The sequence below is a fragment of the Vidua chalybeata genome, chromosome 5 (genome assembly GCF_026979565.1).
Source record: "Vidua chalybeata isolate OUT-0048 chromosome 5, bVidCha1 merged haplotype, whole genome shotgun sequence".
Lineage (NCBI taxonomy): Eukaryota > Metazoa > Chordata > Aves > Passeriformes > Viduidae > Vidua > Vidua chalybeata.
In genome coordinates, this window is record NC_071534.1 from 10,475,107 (window position 1) to 10,497,527 (window position 22,421).

Below are 22,421 nucleotides of genomic sequence, written 5' to 3' on the forward strand. Positions count from 1 at the left end.
CATCTCCCTAGCTCATCTTCAGTTATGAAACAGGAACTGAAGAGTACTAGAAGCTTCCTCACTGAGAACTTAAGCTGTAAACTGCATTTCTTTAATCTATTGTATATGAGATAATTTATTTTAAAAAAAGTCACCAGTTCTCCAACAAACTTTCCAGTTACCTCTATATGCCATGTACTTTGTCATTCTTTCTCAAAGTAAACTAATCCTGTATTCAGTTCTATGTTCCCTTAATTTTCCCTGTTATTTGAGAACTCTTCTGACCACCAGGAAACAGAAAACTTTCCCTAGCAGAAGGCAGGAGTAAGGAAACAAACTGAAAATGTTGTCTACAGAGCTCACACTTTCAGCTAGGAAATCACACTGGATGCTTTTCAAAACAACTCAAGTTCTGCAGCTTCACAAAACCCTTAGTCATCTTTTTTGGTTTCACCAGTCACCTGTGTGAAGTCCCCCACAGACAGCTCCAATGTCTCCACTCTGAGGGAGATTTTCACCAGCAGCACCAGTGCCCTGGTGGAATACTGCCAGTGACAGGGAACACCTGAAAACCTAATTTCATGCCCATGAAAGAATTGCAGACAGTGCAGTTTTGGGCAAGCATTGGCTATTCATGGACGTCAAGAACCTAAAGAAACCAAATAAACCACAGATACACAGCAATGACTGCACAGAGCTTCTCCTACCACAGCAAACCCATCTCCTGCTATAAACACCATCCTATCTTGTAGCAGTCATCAGGCCCCAGAAAAGATGGATCAGAAATTTCCTCTCAGTCAGAAGTTGTATGAAAGACAATTCTCAACTAAGAAAGTCCTTTCTGAGACATTTCTCCAAGCTACAAAGTGTCTTACTGCTTTTTCCCCATGCCTGCTTCTGGCTACAAAGTGTCTAAGAAATATTTCATGCTCTAATTTGCACTGGAAGGATAATGAAATTAGGGCACTTGCCAGATTGCAGGAATACAGCAGATCAATAATTCCAATATGTGACTCACACTCTGGCACAGGCAAGCCAAATGAGGTGTGTGATGACAGGTACCAGAGCTGCCCTCCTGCTCCAGGTATAAAACAGAATCCAATGTGCACAAATGCCACATATCCTGTGTATTGCTACAGTCAGGCAAGAACACTGCCATTACTTCAAAAGCCTTTTATCTGTCCCTAGGAAACGTTAAGACAATTTGGCAGCCACATCACATAAAAGATGAAAAAAGTCCCACTAATAACGTTCACAGCTTAACAAAAAAAAAAAAAACAAACAAAAAAAAAAAAAACAAACAAAAAACAAAAAAACAAAAAAAAAAAAAAAAAACCAAAAAAAAACAAAAAAAAAAAAGCCTAAAATAAAAAAAAAACCCACACTGTCAGACAGAGAGAAGCTGCTGAAGGGCAAAGTGATATAATATTACTTTTAATATCAACTAATTTTTTTTTTATTCAATGACACTCGTGAAAGATTTCCATAGTTTAAGAAGCTCATTTATGGAAGCCAGGAGCCAGGCATGTTTACCTCAGTTCTCATGGGAGTAAATGAATGACATTAAAGCATTTTAATCCTGTCTCTATACTGCAGGGATGTGAACATGAGCATACACAACACATGTCTGTGCCACCATGAAAATGTCACCAGGTCCATTTGTTGGGCAGGCCCATTTACACAATTTACAGTGCTAATTTCTGCACTTCCAATACATTTTTTAAACTGCTCCTCCTTACACAGACCTTCCCTGATGCCTTGTCAGCTTGGCATTATCACCTTACTGTAGCTGTTTGTTCAACCTTGGGCTGGCACTAATGTTAGTTAAATAGAGGCTGGGCAATGACAGCATACAACAAAGAAAAACACAAGGCAACTAGTGTAGCAGAAAAAGAGAGCTTCCACATTATTTAATAATAAACTTGCCTCACAGTGAGGGCATTGGGGCTTAGAAAATACAAGAGGTTTTATATCCAAGAAAGCTGCATGGCATGAAATAAGGTTGAATTGAAACAGATTTTAATTAAATTAGTCCAAAAAACTGCGCAGGCGCTTATCCCTGACTTGAGCAGCTCGTTGGCTTTAATTTATACCAGTTTAATTGGTTTGACTAAAACTGAAACATGTTCCTCTTAAAACAAGCATCACTGTTTTTATTACGCTTAAATAAAAGACAATTCAGATTATATGAGCACAACTTGCTGGTTAGAAAAAACTTAGAACAGAGACCATCAAGAAGCAGAAATATTCAGCTAGTCCACCCAAGACTCATGTTTATTAACATTTATAGCTGAATCACATCTGTAAAAGCAGACAAACTTGGTTCCACGGGAACAAATAAATGCAGAACAACGTTTGCAAAGTAAAGCCATCACAAGCAGCACCCTGTGGTGAAAAACCTCTTATAGAACTAATACCAATTTTTTGACTCAGTGTTTAAATTAGTATTTGAGTAAGTTCAGTACTGCCTGAATTGATGCAGAAGAAAGCTTGTCTCAGTTCACTTGAGAGACAGCAAGGCTAGGCAAGGTGAAGGAGATTACTCCTGAAGTCCAAAAGGAACATGGGCTTGAAAAGCTGAATTATCAAGAACTCCAAAGGAACAAAGAGACCGGAAGAAGCAGAAAACCAATTAATTTGCTGAAACTAACCCTAAGGAGAACCTGACCAGGGATCTATTCAGCTTCAGGCTGAATCTATTTTGTCACATATTTCAGAAAAATTTACAGCATGAGCTGTGAATTACAACCATACACCATGGAGTCTGAAGTGTGATCCTTCCCAACTGAAAAATACTGAAAGCCTCCCAGCAGCCCCATCCAACACAGGACATAAAGCAGCTGTAATCTCTGCATGGTGCAGAGATTATTCAATAGTCAGTTTGCTCTTAATACATCACCTGCACATCCATACAATTCTCCTTCCTATTTTCTTAGCAGAAATAGGCAAGTACTCTAAAGAAACCCTATTCACAAATGACCTCCAGGTGCTGTGTGCTTTAACCTTGATCTCTAAATGCACTGCTCACACTGTTCTTGATTGTTTTCTGTCCCTTCCTCTAACCCTTCTACTGCTCTGTCAATCCCCAGTGCCATTTCCTCTGTCTTCACAGTTTACTGCTCTTCTGATTTGGGAAAACAGCCTGGTACAATGAGGGGAAGAGGCAGATGACCTAATGGAGCTCTTCCATCTCTACCTCCTGTGAACAGTGCCTCTAAGTGACTCTTTTGTTGGTTTGTTTGTCCCGTCTAGCATTAATTAGGTTTTTAACAAATGCATTGTTTGCTAGAATGACATGAAGGAAAACATGGTAAAGCAACCAGCTGGATCTAGTTGACCTAAAAATACACCTGCCTGTTTTCTAACTAGACGGTGTTTCATGACTATATGATATAGTGACTGCTCAAAGAAAATAAATTAAATTCTGAAAGACACCACAGTTTTAATGCATTTGGGCCCAGTTCTTTGATATGAGATCTTTTGCATCAAGCTGGCAACAAGAAAGGGCATAAATGCTATGACTTGCTTTCCCCTAACAGAGTAGAAGGGTTTTGCTTTCTATCACAAGCTTGTGCTCATTATGTTTTCTCTAACATTTCCCTTTCCTCATGTATTCTAAAAGCCAGGTACTAAATCAGCATTTTAAGGTTTTATAGTAAAATTAGGCAGGATACATTTTTAACTGCAGTGTTATACCAGAAGAGATGAGCCTAAGCACAATAAAAACGAATTTGTTTATTTTCCTTGAAGATTCAGTTACACTGACTATATTTTTTATTCTGAGGCAGCTGTACAGATAAACGACAGATCTGATTTAAAGATGCGTAAAATGTAACTTGCAATTTATTTGTGAAATTGCCTGATAGTGGAAACTCCACACAGAATCTGCAGCTGATGACCAAGGCAATTGGCTTTATACAATTACCAAATGAAAATATAAATTACGTGAAGGCATAGAGAGCAGAAACAAATCAAATCATTGTCTGAGTTACTGAGGGCTTAGAACTGGAAGCAAACAATTTAGTGTGGGAGACCAAAGCTTCTGCAGTTTGCAAATAAATCACTGTAAACTCCTGGCGAGGAAGAAAAACCCAACCAAACCACAGCAGAGACAGTGATGGATTTCAAAATGAGAACTGACATGCCCAAAGAAGAAAGCTAGCTGACAAAATCCTGTTTTCAAGGACACAGTCCTGCTTGCAAGCTCCCCCATAACTCCAGCAGCACCAGGAGAAGCACGAGGCCAGCCCTGAATCACTGGCCTGTATAAGGGATCATTTGGAGCTATTCTCAGAGTGCTCAGACCGTGTCCCATTTAAGTCCATTTTGCACTGGAATAAAGGTTTACATAAGACACTGAGGAAAGATGAATGACACACTGAAAACAAAGGCTCTGTGGAGGAAAAGAACAGAAGAGCTTTTGGAGGAAGGAGGAGTTACTTTTTCACCATGAGTGCTGTGTAAGTGCCACTAGAGATCACAGAACTGTGATTTACACAGCTGGCTCAATGCAAGTGCACATGTGTGGCTGCTGGTGTGTAAAGGGCTGACATCACATCTAGCCCTGGTGACCCTGCATGGCCTATTTAATCACAACCCATTATCAAATGCCACTGCTGAGAAGCACAAGAAGCACGACTTTGTGCAGTGTGCTGGCTGCTGGGGCTGTCATTCCCTGTCCCTGCTTCCCAAGAGGCTGCTGTGTCCCTGAAGTGTCCAACAGATGAGGCTGATAAGGCAGGGCAGCAGCTATCTGAGCTGGGGATCTGAATGGGCTCAAACCTGCAGGTACACTCTGCTGCACCAGTCAGAGAGGGCTCCTATAAACGTGTTTCACTGCTGTTGTTCCTCTCCAATGTCTGAGCAAAGCCCATTTCTCTGCTTGCAGGCAGAATCGTGCACACCCAGATGTGGGCTCTGCCTGGACGACGCTGCAGCAGGACCCTGACTCGAGTTTCAGGGCTCACAGTGACATAGTAGGTCTTGTTATGAAATGCATTAAAGTTATCCTGTGTGTCTTTAAACAGGTCATTGTCCTGTTTAGGGCAATTTTGGGAAAAATTAGGTTTTTAACAAATGTATTGTTTGCTAGAATGGCATGAAGGAAAACATGGTAAAGCAACCAGCTGGATCTAGTTGACCTAAAAATTCACCTGCCTGTTTTCTAACTAGACAGTGTTTCATGACTATATGATATAGTGACTGCTCAAAGAAAATAAATTAAATTCTGAAAGACACCACAGTTTTAATGCATTTGGGCCCAGTTCTTTGATATGAGATCTTTTGCATCAAGCTGGCAACAAAAAAAGGGCATAAATGCTATGACTTGCTTTCCCCTAACACAGTAGAAGGGCTTTGCTTTCTAACAATAAGCTTGTGCTCATTATGTTTTCTCTACCATTTCCCTTTCCTCATGTATTCTAAAAGCCAGGTACCAAATCAGCATTTTAAGGTTTTATAGTAAAATTAGGCAGGATGCATTTTTAACTGCACTGTTATACCAGAAGGACAGCAAGCTTTCCAGAAATATTGCAACTGCTATGTTCCCTTGGATTCTGATGGTGGGCTGGAACTGCTTGTTCCAGATAAAGAATGAAGACCTTCATTATTTATAGGCTTTCAAGGGCTCTTCTCACTGTAAGGCATGGAAGCCTGGCTCTACAGTCACAACACCCAGGTGAAAGAAGGCAGAAATATCCATCTCTTCTACAAACAGGAAAATGAGGCACGGATTCTCCCACTGGCACACTTCACCCTGCTTGGCAGCTGCTTCAGGGAATTCACTGGGGTACCAGGAATAGGGTCTGCACAGCTCCCCAGGAACTAAAGCCTCATATGCATTACAGCTCTTCTCAAGGAAGAACAGGTGTAAATGACTGATTTACAACAGGTTTGGCTGTTCACAGCTATAACCTATTCCAGTTTCTTGCCTAACAGCACTCAGGTGGTGGCTGCAGAACACCTGCCCATACCAGCCCCAGTGGGTTTTAATCCAGCCATAATTGGTTTGAAGCAATGGGAGACCTCTCCAAAGCCTGCCTTATAGCCCTGTGATGTGTGTTTTGCTGTGTGCTCAAACACTGCCCTGATTTGTTTCAAGTGGACACAGTTCAACAAAGCAGAAAGAAAATTGACACTTTCCTCTTGATTTGAAGGGCACTAGGAACAGAGCTAAGCCAAAGGGAAAATCCTTGGGACCTGTTTGAGGACAGCATCTACAATAATGTTCTTTCTCTAATAACAACAGAGAGGGAGCATTTTTGCATGATAGATGTTCAGCTCAGAATATTCTAGGAACTTAATTGCTTTACACTCTTTGAGTTGCAGAAGCTGTCACAGAAGGTAAAATGCATTATCCACCACACCAAGCAAATGTAAATAATCCCATGGAAGCTTACTAACAAGCTAGGGAAAGCTGGGCACAACTACAGCATCACTGCAGTGTCACACACTGCTCTCTTCAATGTAGTACAACAACAAGATAACACCCCAAAGAAGCTGTTTTTCTTCCTATCATCTGCTCAAAAGAGCTAAAATATTTCAAACTGGTGACAGAACTAGATATCCCACCACTTAATATATATTCAACTGTGTAACAACTCTAGGACAGGGAAAAATAATGGATTATAAGGCTCCAAAATTCTGGAGCTGGATTCACTTTATCCTATGCGTCCTTTCTAAACAAGGTGAGCAAGTCCTTCATCTGAAATGCCCTATCATTTGTTGACAGTGCCCAGAGCAAACTGGAGGCTGCCCAGGGAATTTGAGAGCAAAATATCACTCAGCACATGAAAAGTGGCCTTGGAAGAAAAGTGTGGTCACAGATGAAGTATTTGTAGAGGTGTCAGCATTAAGCACACATGAAGAGAGGATTTTTGCCCAAATCATAGCATGGTTAAAGCTGTAACAAACATAAATCAGGAGTGATGCAGTCTCTATTAGAAAAATGACAGATTTGAAATGGTAAGAAATGGCACTGGAAACAAAGATAATAAACTGGCCTATGAGAAGTACTGTAGGCTTGTCCTCCTACAATTCAACATCTGTGTCAATGGCTAAACAGCCCTGCACAGCTCCACAAATCTAAACTGACAAATGACTCATTTATAACATAAGCAAAGGGTCTGTGAGGCTTCAATGCATGTGAACATCAATGTTTTTCACATTTCAGAATGTATGAAGCTAATCTTGAGTCCCTTAAAAGTTCAGAATTGCATCTGATTTGTCCACTGCTGAAATCCAGCTCACCTGGAAATGGCAGGTCAGAACATTCATTTTCTATGTATGCTCTAAGAAATATTTTGCCCAATTAACATGATGAAAACATTGCTGGCTACAGCACAACCCCTTAATAGAAAATCCAAAAGAAAACAATTGTAAATGCTAATTTTCAGCTTAGTGAACAATCAGAAAGCAATGTTGTTACTGAACTTCTATCTTCAGGTGTCAAGGAGAGAATCAAACTGTAAATGTCAAAAATGGTCTCTGAAAAACTGTTGAAAGATAAAGAATAACATTAAAAACACAGATTACATACTCAAGATGGGTAATGCCTCAAATACATGAGCATGTGAATAGAATTATGGAGGTTTTTTTTGCATGTACACATGCAGCTGTATAGCTGTGGCAAAACTGTGCCTGTGTAGTCACTACATGTTATAGCACCCTGTGCTAAGACTATTACTTCACGCTTATTCATTTTTTCTAGCCTTTACCCTATATATTGCAGCAAGACTTCCTAGCAATTAGGAAGGGGTTTGTCAAATTTTAAGCAGGCATTGCCGCAGGACAGAATTCAGGGCTCTGATGTTGATGATTTGATAATAAATCTTCATGTTCTGTTCTCAAAAAATAATTATGGTACTCTGAACTATAAATTTATAAAGACAGTTTTTTATAACAAACAAACCATTAACTATGGATCATATTAAAAATATACTTACACTTTTCTTAATCCAGGATCAAAACCCCTCTCTACTAGTTTCTTCAAACTTTAGAATCAGAGAAGTGAAACCTGTATCATCTGGTAAGAAATTTACATAGCAACTGACCTGCCAGCTATGTTGACAATAACTTCATAGTAAATGTTAACACTTGAAGTATCTTTTCCATACTCATTTGATCAAGAATTTCCTTTATTTTAATGGAGGTTGAGAAACTGTACATCAAAAGAAATTGCATTGTTACTGCTGATTTTAGGTGGACTACCTATAATTTTTAATCAATTGAGTGATGATAAGCAATTGTATAATTTTATAAGAGTAGAATATGCAATTTTGTGTGGTAACCTTATAGACTGTATTTCAGATGCAGCAATTTCAAGTTCGCATTCTGAAAAAATCAAAAATATCTCCTTTTATTCAGTGCTTTATAGCTTCCCAGCTTAACTTCTTCTGTTAAGCACATGGACTTCCTCAAGGTAATAAAGAAAACAACACTGCTGTACTGACACATGAAGAATATTCCTTCTGCAAAGAAATCTGCCTACAGTGGTGACTTTAAATACCACCTTTACACAGACTTCTCTGTGCTGCTAAAAGCCAAGCATTCAGGGCTCTGGATAAATATGTGCTGGTCCACACCACTGGGTATGTCAAAAACTAAGACTGGATTTTAAAAAAAATTTCGTTTCTAAGCTTTTTCTCAGGACCACAGGGAAACCCAGGCTGGAAGGAACCTCAGGATGTCTTTAATTCAATCTCCTGCTCAAAGCAGAATAGGCTGTGAGCTCAGACCAGGTTTTTAAGGCTTGATCCAGCTGGGTCTTGAGAGCTCCCGAAGATGGAAACTGCAGTCTCTCTTGGTAACCCACTTCCCAACTGTGCTCGTGGAGACAATTTTTTCCTTATACCCCATGTGAACTTTTTTTGTTTCAGTTAATGCCATCATCTCTTGTCCTCCTGCCATACAGCACTGCTGAGCCTGGCCCCATCTCCATCATCTTCCTCTAGATTATGGAAGCCTGCTACTGCACCACTCCAGAGCCTTCTCCAGACTGAGCACACTCTGTTCTTTCAAACTCTCAGTTTGAAAGGTTTAAAAACCTTCATTCTCAGTAAGAATAATGCAAATTCAAACATTTATTACAGACGTAAGGACTCTTAACACGACAGTCTAAATGAAATTAAACAAGTGGACATGATTTGTGTGGCAGTGACGTCTCTGAATCCTAGTGGAAATTATTCCAATCAGAACCTCATGGAATTAAACCCTATTTGTATACCAGGAAAAACAATTTTCTGTGCTTACTAAAAATGTTTTTACCAATATGGTTTGTGATATGCTCTAATAGGCACACTGAATTAGCAGTAGCTGTGTACCTGCTGAGAAGTTATATGCTGCCCTTCATTAATGCTTCAGGTATATTCTAAAATAAAACTCAAAACACACTGCAGACTTCAAGGGAAGAAGTAAATGAGTAACTCTGTTGGAATGGTATTATGACATTAGTTTGCAAAACTAGTAATAAACTATGGGCCAAGGTGCACAAAAAAAAACACAGATGAGTAAAACTTATTGATCATTTTTAAAGATAGTTTCAACTATTCTCATGTTAAGTTTTGGGTCCTCTGATGTACACACCAAAGGGTGCTTTCCATAAGCATAACACTGGATTTTCCTTTGCAACAGCATATGGTAATACTTGCTAAATTGCCCTTCTGCAACAGGTGCTCTATTTTATGATGTAATTTTACCTGGACCTTTAATGTGTAAAGCCATAAAATAATGAGGTTGTTTCCAAGGTAAATGGGGCCACCCATTGACTTCACCCTGTGTTAGAATGGGAAGCATCAAGGTGCAAACACAGAAGTGACTACAAACATGACATATTAGAGTCACATACTACTTGGATTTATGCTCAATTACCACCTAAATCCAGGCTTTTAAGATGAAGTTTGGGCATTTAATCTCTCCACTGCAGCTATCCTTGCATGTGGGTAGCCACAATTGATTATCAAAAGCTACAATCAGTGCTGAGTGCCTTGAGCTCACAGAGCTGCCTTTCTGAGATGTGCTTACCCAGCAGCACCAAGAACATGATGTGTCACTGTGACAACAAGAACGTGCCAGTCCCCACATCTGTGCCCTGAGAAGGTTGATTGTGCAAATTTTACAGAGAGAATTTACAGCTTGGCTCCTTCATTCTGACACTGAAGGTCCTGCCCTCAAATCTACTGGTAATTTTCAGCATTATACATTCAGCTATGATTATTCATTTAAGAAAATGGCATAACACAGGGAAGCAACAAAAATGTCTGTTCCAATTCTTTACCATGCCCCCGTCTCCTAATTTGTTTTAAAATGCCTGAATAAATGCAGAACACCTGAGTGTTTACACAGTTAATTAACTGATTTACCTTCTTTCCTAACATTATCCTCCCAGGGATAAATTAATGACTAATGAAATCCATCTGAATTGCTTTCATCTATTAATTAAACAAAGGATATGGCCTATGGACTATTTTAACAAGATTTCAGTCGTGTTAAAGCTATCTCATGACTTTGCAATCTTCTCTTTTACCTATGGCTGTGTATTTCAATGCTCAATTTCCATGGGGAAAAAAATCAGCATATCCACTGGATCACACACAAATGCTAGGCCTGTCAGTAACAATCAGTGCATTAGGTGGACAAGGCAGAGACTGCAGAAACTGGAGGCGTGTTTCATTTCTTATACATTACTTTAAACAGGATAGAAAGGGAGGGTTGTGGTTGAGCTGGAAATAGTTCAAGGAAAAATGGAGGGTTGTGACTAAACACAAAAAATCATGAAGGGAAAGATGAAGAGACAAGGAGGTGGAATAATGCTGTTGACCGGGTTATTTATAAATGTATCAGGTTTTACATAAGTATGGTGATAATCAAACTGTAATTTTCTGTTCCTTTGATAAATGCTCTACAAACACACAGTGACAGCCAGAACTCTGGAGAGCAGACAGTCTGAACAGATGAGGCAAATAAAGGGTAAAGGGCTCAGACAGCACTGACACGCCCAAGGCTACATCACTTCCAAGTGGCCAGAGTGTCCTTTAACTGCTGTAGCTATTGCTATAGCAAAGACAAGGAAAAAGACAAAGCGAAGGTTGGGTGAGAAGAACCCAATGAGATGTCAGCGCTGCTTTGAGCAGACAGGCTGGTAGGTCTGTGGTTTCCCTGTTACCTGTTTTTTTGTAAGGCCATGCCAGAGCATTCCTGACAGGTGCTGCAGGACACTCTGGAAAGCAGACCCCTGCTCTCTTTCCTTGGCACACAACAGGTACATCAGAATTGATATAAAGCACGAGTCTGCCCTTTCCTTGAGATGCTTCATTCTGTCTCCAAGCACTGTGGCTGGGGCAGCTCTTGGGTATTTTCCCTGAGTAGTTTCAGTCCAGTCTCCTGCCATGGCTGGTCTGCCCTCCTCCAGTTGCAGGGAGAGCAAACAGGGCTAGGACAGCATCCCAAAGCTCCTTCATCCTAGCCCTGCCACCAGGAGTGGCAACTGCAGCACTGCCAGAGACACGCAGGGACAGCACCGCTGGCTGTGAGCAACACTTGTCACCAGCAGCAGAGAGGAGCTGGGGAGACACCTCCCAGTCGCCTGTTGTGCCCATACCCATCTGCTAAGGTGACCCCAGGATAACAAATAACTCGGCGGCAGGTTTCCGAAGCTGTTAGCTTCGGCACAGACCGCAGCTGTGCAGCTCCCAGTCAGCCCAGCACAGACCTGCCTCCAACCCGAGCACTACAGGAGCTGCTCCACTGCGTGGATCTGGCTGTGATGCTCCCTTGGTCTGGCCTGAAAAGCACCCGTGCTAACTCCATGCCCTCTGCCTTGACGGGGAAGACTTGTTTTTAATCCCCAGATCAGGTCACTAAGCTGAAGAACACAAACATGACATTTATAAAAGGACAGCGCCCACAGATGCTCATCTGCCACGTTAATGTTTGCTACCAAAAACTCCTCTTCCATGATTCAAAGTTATTTCAGAAATTACTCAGAACCTCTCAGCACATGTTACAGGATTTTACCCATAGTCTATTTCAGTACAAGGGCAGACCATAATAGCTTTAACAAACTCACAGGCACAAAAAGGCTTGATGTCTGCCAGGAGACCGTAACCTTTGCAGGCTTTTGCTTTGTTGTTTTTTTGTTAGTTTTGTTTGGGGTTTTTTTAATCATTGAGAGTCCCACACACAAGAAATTCACCCCAAAGGAAATCATACACCTTCCCTTCCCCTTCATTATTTCTTTTCCGCACATGCTGTCTGCAATGAAAGAGGTAAAACCACACACAGTCTGCCTCTGAATCTCAAACAACAAACCCGCCAGGGACGGAAATCTCCTTCGCAAAGCATAAACAAATCGGGACACTAAAATCTGCCGACGCAAATCGCCGAGCTGCCGCTTTGCCGAGGAGAAGCCCCTCTGCTGCTCCGCACCGCCGGAAGGATGGACGGGTGGATTTGGGCAGGAAACCCGCTCCGCTTACCTTGATCATGCTGGCACGAGGGGGAGATGTTCCTGCCGGGCTCCGGGCGGGAAGATCGCTGAGCCCCGGGGGCGGATAGAGCGGCGCTGCGCGGGACCGGGGCCGGCCGGGGCTGCTGCTGCTGCTGCTCGGAGCTGCTCCCGCCGCTGCCGGGCTCGGATTGCATCAGCGGGCGAGGGCGGCGCGCTCGGCGGGCGCTCGGGGAGCCCGGCCAGCAACCGGGGCCGCCCCGCCCCGCCGCTCCCGCGGCACCCACACCTCCCCCCGGCACCCACACCTCCCACCGGCCGCCGGAGCCCCGGGAAGCAGCGGCCAGGCCGAGCCCCCGCCCGCACCTCCGCTGCGGCTGGGTCACCCCCGCCCTAAAATGGCCCCGCATCGTGCGCGGCGCCGGCCGAGCGGAGACAGTGCGGGGCTTGTGCTGTAATTCACAGCGAGACACGTTCTCCTCAGCCGGCACTCAGCAACTCATCGTTTTCTGAGTCATTTCCTCTGTCTCGCTGTGTCCGACTCGGCTGACACACCGACACCTCGCAGTTATCCCTCCCAGCACAGCTCCTCGCTGCTTCCCCTCGCCTCGGCTGCCGGCACGGCTGGTGCCGAGTGCCCCAGCACTGCCACCCAGCTCAGGGGCACAGCACCCATTGTGTCTGGGACTAGCGGGACTGACATGTTTTTCCCTGCTCAGCCGTGCCCCGGGCCGTGCAGAAGGTCTGGGATGTACCTGCGGACCTCTGAGCCACCACCACTGCCTCACCTCCCAGGTCTGGGGCCGGGCAGGCAGCTGGCCAGCGCCCGAAAATAAAAGAATAAATAGAGCACCCTGTCCACTTTGTTGCTTCTACCCGTTCCTGTGAAGCTAATAAAAAAAAAAATAATAATAAAAAAAAAAAAAACACCTACATGACTTTTTCAGAAAAAATGCTGCTGTGATGTTCACAAAGTGCTTACTTTCATCATAACTGACTTTACGTTTAAGTCCTTTCTTCCTTTACTAATGTTTTCATAAAGGTTTTCCCCTTCTGATCTCCTTTAGAGCTGTTTCATCTCAGTGTGACTGTCAGAAGTGCCAAGTTCTGCTTTGCACGATGTACATGAATTATTCTCTGTTGTACAGCACCAGAGATGGGTTACATAAGTAATTTTTTGTTCCTGGTGCTCTTCAGCCAGGTAAAAAAAAAAAAAAAAAAGTGCTGTTTAGTGGATTTACAAGCATTTTGGATTCCAAAAGAAAACAGGTGAGCAGCACTACCCAAAACGCAAGTTCACATGAACAGTGATATTTCAGTAGCTATTTAGGAGAGGAGAAAGATGGAGCAAAAAAACAGGAGGCAAGAGAAAAGCAGCAAAGGAGCTTCAGGCAGGTTCAACTCATCATCAGGGCAGTGCTCATGAGAGCAATTCAATCCATTCACAAGGAGTTATCTTCAGGTTACAACCACGACATAGGAACAGCCAGGCTGGCTCAGGCCCTTTAACTCAATATCCTGTCCCTGCCAGTACACTGTAATAATGCCTGCAGAACAGTTCCAAGAAGAGAATAAGCACACAGAGGCACTCTGCTTCATATACTCTTTCCACTATCCACTCTTATCCTCGAAGGATTTGTACCACATCAACTTCCTGAAAGATGAATTCTTGAGGCTTAACAGCTCCTCATGGCTTTTTGTTCTATTAATTTGTTCCTTGAACCTACATAAAATTTGATATCTTTCAGATCTTGTGCTCATCAGTGCCAAAGTTTAGCTCTGTTCTGTTGAAAAACTCATAATTTTGCTTTATATTGAATTTGCCACTTGAAAACCTCACATCATTCTCCATTTTTCTAATACTGTTTAAGTGTTTAATAGTGTTTAAGAAATGTAAACACAAATGAAGAGCACTTTACTTTACCCCCTGTATGTAATTTGTGATTTTACAGGCAATTGTCAAATCCTGTGTCAGCCATCTCCTTTCTCCAGATGAGGAGTTCTAATTTTTTTTTTGTTTGTTTACTATAAAACAGCTCAATAACCTTGATCATCCTTGATTTAGGATGGGGATACTAGTTACAAAACACTCCCAAAAAGCAGGTCATCATATTTGCTTTTAATTTGCCTTTTTTCCTTCCTCTATTTCTTTTCATTATAGTTCTGTTTCCTGTTTGGACTGTTCATGAGCACTAAATTGAACTGATCTATTTCTGAATTACTTAATTCTAAGATTTCTCTGCTGAAAGGCAACACTTCATTCATAACCCACCCATTTATATACATTTAGCTCCTTTTTTTTTTTTTTTTTGGTTATGTTTTAATTTTATACTCACAGACATTATTATATGTTGTTTTAACAACTGTATATTCAATTTCATAAGGTCCTGCTGCAGATAGCCCTAGTTTGGCTGAATTGTTTTAACACCCTTACCCTGAAGGATTTAAATCTCATCAGCAAACCTTGTCTTTTCTCTGCCTCAATTTCCCCTTCTCTCAATTACAGACTATCTCTGTTTCTTATCTCTTATCCATTTAAAGATAGCAACCACAAAAGCACCTTTCTTTTCTATGAGCCTTTGCTAAGGCACTTCATCAAATGCTTTGGAAATCCAGATAGATTATATCTCTTGGACCTTTCCTTCCTTTGGAGGAGTTTATAGATAGGTCAGGATTTCCTTTCAGAAAAGTTATGCTGAGTCTGCTTCTCAATGGCATATTTATCCATACATCTTTTTTGCATTTCTTGTTGCAAGCTGTACATTTTCTCCAGTCTCACTTCACCAACAAACTGTTTGAGTGCAATTTGACTGTTTCCAGAGCTCAGTTTACCAGTCTGAACAGTCAGCCTTTTACCAAAGTTCTCTGCAACATGCTCACCATAGAGATGCATTTCAAACTATCCTTAAACTGCTGCCAACCACTGAGGTACAGAGCAGAATCCATGGCCTGGGCAAAACTAAGAAATAGGAGAAGAAAAGGGAAAGAAGAAATATTATCTGAACTACAGAGGATTTGTGCAAAGCCAAACCACTGCTTACTACATATCTAGGATATATTAAAAAAAAAGAAAAAAAAAAAAAGAAAAAAAAGAGAGATCTTTGTATTAATCTTTTGCTTTTATTCTGGGCCAAGCTGACCCTGAGCTTGCATGTAAAAGTCAGAAAAAAGAAGGCCAAAACTCAGAGAAGCTGCAGAACTTACTTGAAAATTGCATCTTGCTGCAACATCCCCAAACCTGAAGTTGCCATTGGTAAATGGGCCATACAGATGTATTTTTGCAGGGATAGCTTGCATTACCTCAGTCTAGTTATGGTTCTTTATGTAACACTCCAGAAATTACAAGGCAAAGGACATTAGATCTTTAACTCTGGTGATTCACTCAGTTGCATTGATCCATCAGTAAGAAATTACATTTTCTACACTCTGAGTATTTCATTTCCATAAAACATTATTCATTTCAACACTAGTTTTTCCATTAACACCAAGGATTCTGTGAATGCTTGACAGCACTGTTAAACTTTAGAAGTTTTAATGAGTAAATTTTTCACACGTAGGAGAGAATAAAGTAATTTATATGCTCCAAGTCCAAAGTGTCCACAAGTGCACAAAATGTAGGGATTCACGAGGGGAAGAATTTGAGTCACACATATTTTCCAAACCAGACCTGAATAAATTCACCTTTAAGCCACTGAAATATAAGGAACTACTGTTGTGGAAATGAAAAGGCAGTATGATATAAAGCCAAATGGGAAGTGTTGAAAGAGGAAGCTTGTAGATCTATAATCCTGTAAGAATAAAGAGCACAAACCTTTCTTGATACACTTTGCAAAGTTTCCTCTACAATCCTGGTTGTATCCACTGAAGAGGATAGGGAGAAGGTGAGTAGAAACCAGGTTTTCCATGTAAGAGAAAGCTAGGATTCTGTGATTTTCTTTTTTTCATCTGAAATGGCATGAAAACTTCCTGTAGAAAAACGTGGAGAAACCAAATTTGATTCAATTAAATGGTATCATTTAGACAAAGTCTGTGCTTCAGTTTGATCCTGATCTTTTAAAACTTTCAAAGCTCTTTGTAATATATGCCCTTTTGAAATGTGTTCCAAAGCTTATTAAAAAAAAAAAAAAAAAAAAAAAAAGAAATACCAGAATGCCATGTTTTAATCTTTGTGAAATACTTTACTTCTACATTAGCTTTTTTTACTGAAACTCAATCTTGCATAGTCTCTATGACTGCGTGTAAGTGCATTGGCACAAATATTTAAAATAAGGAAACATCAGCTTTCATCTGTAATATTCTCCAGGGAAAACCTGTGACTGAATTCAACCACAAAACTAAAACTGGAAGGTAATTTGAGTACAAGGTGTCCATATAGCTGCCTTGCAGATGTGGAAACATAGTTGTGGAAAGTTTTTTAAGTGAGGGAAAGACAAACCTTTGGTTAAGGATCAGGTTGGTGCTGTAGAAATTTCCTAACAGGAAAGAGTAATTATGATGTAATTATTATATGCACATATAAAGTATTATGTGATTATACACATATACGTGTTCAGATATGTCCAAAATGTTAGGGGGAATGATTTTTTAAATTGTTTTTATTTTGGGGAAGGAGAGATCCTTTAAAGACTGGTCGGGTCCTTTAGAGACTGTTCATTCGGGACTACAACAATGGTAGGAGAAGCTGATGGTTGCAATTGCTGCTCTTCCTTTGGAAAAGGAGGAGGAAGGACTGTGCGCAGAAACAGAAAGAGGAAAGCACCGCGGTCTGTCTCCTTGTGGAATGGGATGCAGGGTCTCAGGGGATGCTCTTTTCAGATCAGCAGGATCTTTTTGCGGCAGCACCTTCGCCCGGTGCTCCTTTCCTCACTTCCATCTTCTCGCTGTTTTCCACCTCCTCGGCCGTGCCAGCCCCGCTGTGTGCGAGCTCTGCTGTGAAACCCATTAGCACAGTGATCTGGCTGCGAAATGCCAGATAAAAAGGCCGGGAGTAGGTAGGATGCCACTGTCGGGGATGCTGAAGGGCGGAAAGCCTCAGCTGGCGCCCGCACAAAGAACACGGGCTGCACAATTAACCTCGCAGAAAGAAACATCACAAACCAAGAAAGGGAGGGGAGATAAAAGGGAAAGCAGCCACACAACATCTGACAACCGCAGAAATGCTGGGAAAAAGGCTGCAAGGGAAAAGTCTGCATGCGTGAGGGTAATTGGAACCAAATAAACACATCTCTTCCCCTTTCGTTCCCACCCTCTAAACCCAACATTTTACGCATTCCTCCTAAACAAGCGCTTTGTGAATGTGTCACTTACTCCTGCCCGGAGAGGCAAGAAAAACATCGCGCTCCGGGAATTAGCCAAGAACAGAGTTTGTTGTCAACATTTCTTCCAGCCTTTTGTTTTCCAGCTACTCACCTCACCTCTGCCTCCTCCGCGGCTCTTCCGGAGGGTTCTGGGTGGCTGCACCTGCCTCACCCCAGTGCTGCCAGCCCCCAGCCCTGTTAGAAGTGTTCAAGTGACATCTCCATCCGAGCACAGCCTTCCAAAGGCTTTTAAAGGGCTTTAGGTGCTCCGAGCTGCGAGTGGAGGAGGCACAGGGTGGGCAGCAGGACCTAACCCACCCCAGCTGGCTCTGTTGGAGCATTCAGCACCTGGTTCTTGTGAACCCTGACCTTTCACCAAAATCAACGCCCTCATTCACCTTCTAAAGGGAGCATCAGGGTTCCTTGCAAGCCCATTTCTCCCGTCCAGTGCTGCTCCCAAAGTTGCTTCTTTGTCCCCTACTCAGCCCTCCTTAAAAAAGTGGAAAAGTGAGAGTGAGGAAACACTCAGTGTTTTGTGCAGTTGAGGGGGGAAGAAGCAAGTGGAGGATAAATCTCCTCTCAAGTTCATAGAATGACAGAACTTTTTAGGTAGGAAAAGACCTTCAAGATCATTGAATCCAACCATTACCCAACACTTCCAAGCCCACCGCTAAGCCATGTCCCTGAGTGCCACATCCACACTTGTTTTAAATAGCTCCAGGGATGGTGACTCCACCACCTTCCTTGGTAGCCCATTCCAATGTCTAATGGAACTTTCTGTGAAGAAATTCTGCCTAATGTTGAACCTAACCCTGCTCTGGCGTGGCTTGAGGCCATTTCCTCTTGTCCTGTTGCTGGTTGTCTGGGAGCAGAGCCTGACCCCGTCTGACCCTCCTGTCAGGGACTTGTAGAGAGTGATGAGGTCTCCCCTGAGCCTCCTTTTCTCCAGGCTTAAGACCCCCACATCCCTCAGCTGCTCCTCACAGGACTTGTGCTCCAGACCCTTCCCCAGCTTTGTTATCCTTCTTTGGATCGCAGAGTTTGACACGTAATGATAAAAGCCACTCAGCTGGAGCATTTGGAAGATTCAATGCAGAACTGCTTGGTTTCATTATAAAAAGAAAATCAATATTTAAAGACTGACCTAATGGGTGTGTTGGCTTTGTGGTGTAAAACATTTGGGTCCAAAAAAGCCTTTTCTTTCCAAGTAGTAGAATTAAATTGTTGGAATCTATGTGAAATCTTGATTTCTCTGATGTTAGTGGAATAGCTTTGGAGTGCCTGGAGAAAAGGAGGCAGCGAGGCAGCTGGGCTGTGCCCATGTGGAAAGCCTGCTTTTCCAAATTCCCAAGTACAACCTGGCTGCTCCAAACCCTGCCAGCCCAGAGAGGGCTGACGTTCAGCTTTTCGGCTCCAACGGCGCTCTATAAAAAGCTCAACATCCTCTTTGTGCTCTAAAGCTACACTGCAGTTCCCCAGTCTAAATTAAATCAAGCCTAAAAAAGCTTCAGAAAGAAGTGCACAAAAAAAATCAGGCAGGAAATTTCCAACTGTTTTCCAGGTCCCACTTAGCAGCAACAAGACTCGGAGCCGTTAGCGTACGCTGGGGCTGACTGAAGAGAAGACAATAAAAGGTATGTTTGTCCTTGAGCACGAGACATCCCCACCTGACCTCCTGGCTTTGCAGGGACATGGGCTCCATGCTGGTGCTCCCAAGGAGCTGGTGACCCCCCAAGCCCCCAGGCCCCTCCTGCCATCCCTGACCCCAGGAATTTCACTTCCTCGTGGTTCCTCCTGGTGGCCACAGGGAGACCCCTGACTGCAGGACCAGCATGGCCTGTGGTGCTCAGCTATGAATCCAGAGCTTCTGTGAGCAATAGGATACCCCAAACTTGCATATTTCTATAGGAGATCCACCACATTCCCTGGAAAAGCAGTACTCGGTGGAAAATGGCGTGTGCTAGAAAGCATGACACAGCACAGATGCTTTTTGGCAAGTACATTTCTGGGCATGCACTTCCTCAGCAGGTGAACTATTAAACTACCCTTAATGACTGATAACCAACACATAAATGCATTCCTGTAAATAGATATTGCTCCATAATCCAGGTTATCAGTCATAATACTTATTCTATAATGAATAATGGATTCCACACCAAATTACGCCATGTCAGTAGCCAGTAGCCATGTCATTTTTCTGTAAATTGTTGTACGTTTGAGGAGGATGCTTTAGCATATAATTGTGGTGAATTAGGCTTGGCAAGGGATTACAACAGCTGCAGAATCTCTTTGTTGGGCCGAGCATGAAATCCAGGTCATCTAAGAGATGATTTAATGTGCCAAGATCAATACTAGAGGGGCAGAACTTAGAACAAATGGGCCACAAGGGCCAAGTTCTGCTGGTAAATCAGTCTGGTAATGACAAGCCAGTGATGTCACAGTTGGCACTGGCAGTCTGAAGGGTAGAACAGCCAAAGGAGTGGCAGCCAGAGGAGCAGAGATGGGAGTCCAAGGGCTAGCAGTGACCTCTGAAGAGCCAGCTGAGAGATGGACATTTGGTTTAGGGATAAGGACTCTACTCTCCAGCCTGACTGATAATCAGTCATCCAGAAAGGCAACAAGTAGATGAGTGTGTGCCTTGAAATCTGGTAAGTAAACAATTTAAAGTAATCCCATAAAACCTTCAATTTGACACCTGCCACAGGGACAAGATTCCTTTCTTTGCACTGCTTTTGACAGTCTCTAAACTGCATATGGTACCACATTGTGAGTAACAAAGCCAAAGTGTTCCTGGTTAATGAATGGCAACTAGTCACTGAAAGTAACTGGTCATGAGCCAGTTTAATTTACAGATTAAAATTATACCTCTCCTAGTAACCAGACATTGCTGTGTAACCAGACATTGTTTTTGTTTTTTTTTTGTTTTTTTTTTTTTTCCTTTCAAATTAGGAAGTGCCAGTTCTTTGGAATCCTTACTATACAAGCAACTTCGGTCAAATTAGGTTTTTAGGGCACTAACAGGTGCATAGTACCAACAAAACACCTCAACAACCAGTTAAAAGCTTTGTTTTCCTGCTCTCCTGGCTCTCCTGTGAAAATCCTCAACAACGAGCCACAGGCTTGCAGAGCACCACGGAATGGTAAACCTGCTTATCAGGCCACTTTCTAGGATACACAGAACTCATGGTCATATCCTTGAACTAGAATAAAAACCTGCTCCATGATCTAGACACATGCTCTTTTTCTCCTGAAGTTTCACAGTTATTTCCTCAGGAAAAAAAGGAGGTACTTTCCCATGTAACTGAAATTTCGTATTTTGTTGTGCTGTGTCTGAAACTGGAACTTGAAAAATTAGGGATGCTTATGTAAAAGGTTTGGTGTAAAAAAGGGAGGAAACCTTTCAAGATTAACCCAAGCCCCTATTTACTGTAAAAGTCACAACAGTGTAAGACAGCCAAGCAGTAACAGCCTGTACTCCTGACCCTCTGGAAAGGTAAACTTGTCAACAGACTTTCTTAAAATGTGCACATGAAGACACAAAGACAAATTATAGAAAAAGGTTCCCATTTATTCAAGGTATGACAAGGATATTTACAGTATTCATTTGCTCAGAATAAGATCCATCCATATGAGTTTTAAAGCAGCAATTATAAATTACATTTAAAAGGGGAAACATTCCAAGCATGTTTCTGTTATAGATATTTTTACAAGGACAGAAACACTTTAAGGCTAAGTTGTTTTGACCTTTGCTGCCACCCACATTTATCTGGGCAAAACCGTCTCAAAAACGTTACCTTGAGGGATAGACTATGCTAAATTCAACATACAATTCTGTTCCCTCAGATGCTTTACACAACAGTTCACATGTGAAAAAAAATTGACCTTTGATTTAAAACAATGAATTAAATATAAATGAGATGACCTGCCTACACCCCAGATCCCCAGAGAGGCAAAAGATCATCCACAGCAACACATTAACAGCTTCAAAAGACATCATCAGCTTTCTCGTTGATGAAGGTACTTCAGCTTACCAAGCAAGTCGCTGCAGCCAGAGATCCACAGTCATGTGGTGCAGTCCACCTTTTCCATCACATTATTTTTCAAGACAGAAGAACAAAAACCTTCAGGTAGCTGATTTCTAAGGTAAATGATGAACACTGTCTGCTGTAGACAGCACTTGGTTCCCACAGCACAGCCTAGTGCCCTAGCACAGCAAACAGGACGAGTTGGCTAAGCTGCTGTGGTGTTATTCTCTAGTCATTGTAACACACAACAAAGCTTTAGGAGCAGTTAAAATTGGGTTATCTAAAATGGTTTATCTCTTGAGGTAGAGCCAACAAATAATATTTACTCCTGTCTCTAAACTGCAATGCACATGTCATCAAGCAAATACAGCCATTTATAAAATAAACACACTGATTTTTCAGATGTTATTAACTGCAAAAGAACAGGTTTTATTGTTTTTCTGGATCATTTTGTGCCTGTTTTAGAAGGAAACAAATTAAATATTGATAATAGTAGATTGTGGCTATTTATACAGTTGCAATGAAAAAAACCCTTGTTTTATACAAATAAACTTCAGAGCAACTTTCAAAAGGGTTGGTATACGAGGATTTTTTAAACTTAAAACTTACATTAGAAAATTCCAATTTTAACTGCATAATAAAGAAAAAAAACCCAAAAAAACCCCAGTCATTAGACCT

At 41.9% G+C, this 22,421-nt stretch overlaps 1 protein-coding gene and 1 long non-coding RNA gene across 3 annotated transcripts in view; one reads left to right on the forward strand and one right to left on the reverse strand.

Annotated features, from left to right (window-relative positions):
• BCAT1 (branched chain amino acid transaminase 1) overlaps positions 1-12,534 on the reverse strand; it is a 60,705-nt gene extending 48,171 nt beyond the window's left edge. For both annotated transcript variants that reach the window (XM_053942775.1, XM_053942776.1), the window contains exon 1: positions 12,453-12,534. In XM_053942775.1, coding sequence (XP_053798750.1) covers positions 12,453-12,461 — 9 coding nt within the window. In that variant the 5' untranslated portion in view covers positions 12,462-12,534. The remainder of the gene's footprint in view (positions 1-12,452) is intronic.
• Positions 12,535-20,189: 7,655 nt separating this feature from the next.
• Positions 20,190-20,948, forward strand: LOC128788812 (uncharacterized). The gene is made up of 2 exons (XR_008431214.1): positions 20,190-20,366; positions 20,668-20,948. It is a non-coding gene; the product is annotated as an uncharacterized LOC128788812 (long non-coding RNA).
• The last annotated feature ends 1,473 nt before the right edge of the window (positions 20,949-22,421 follow it).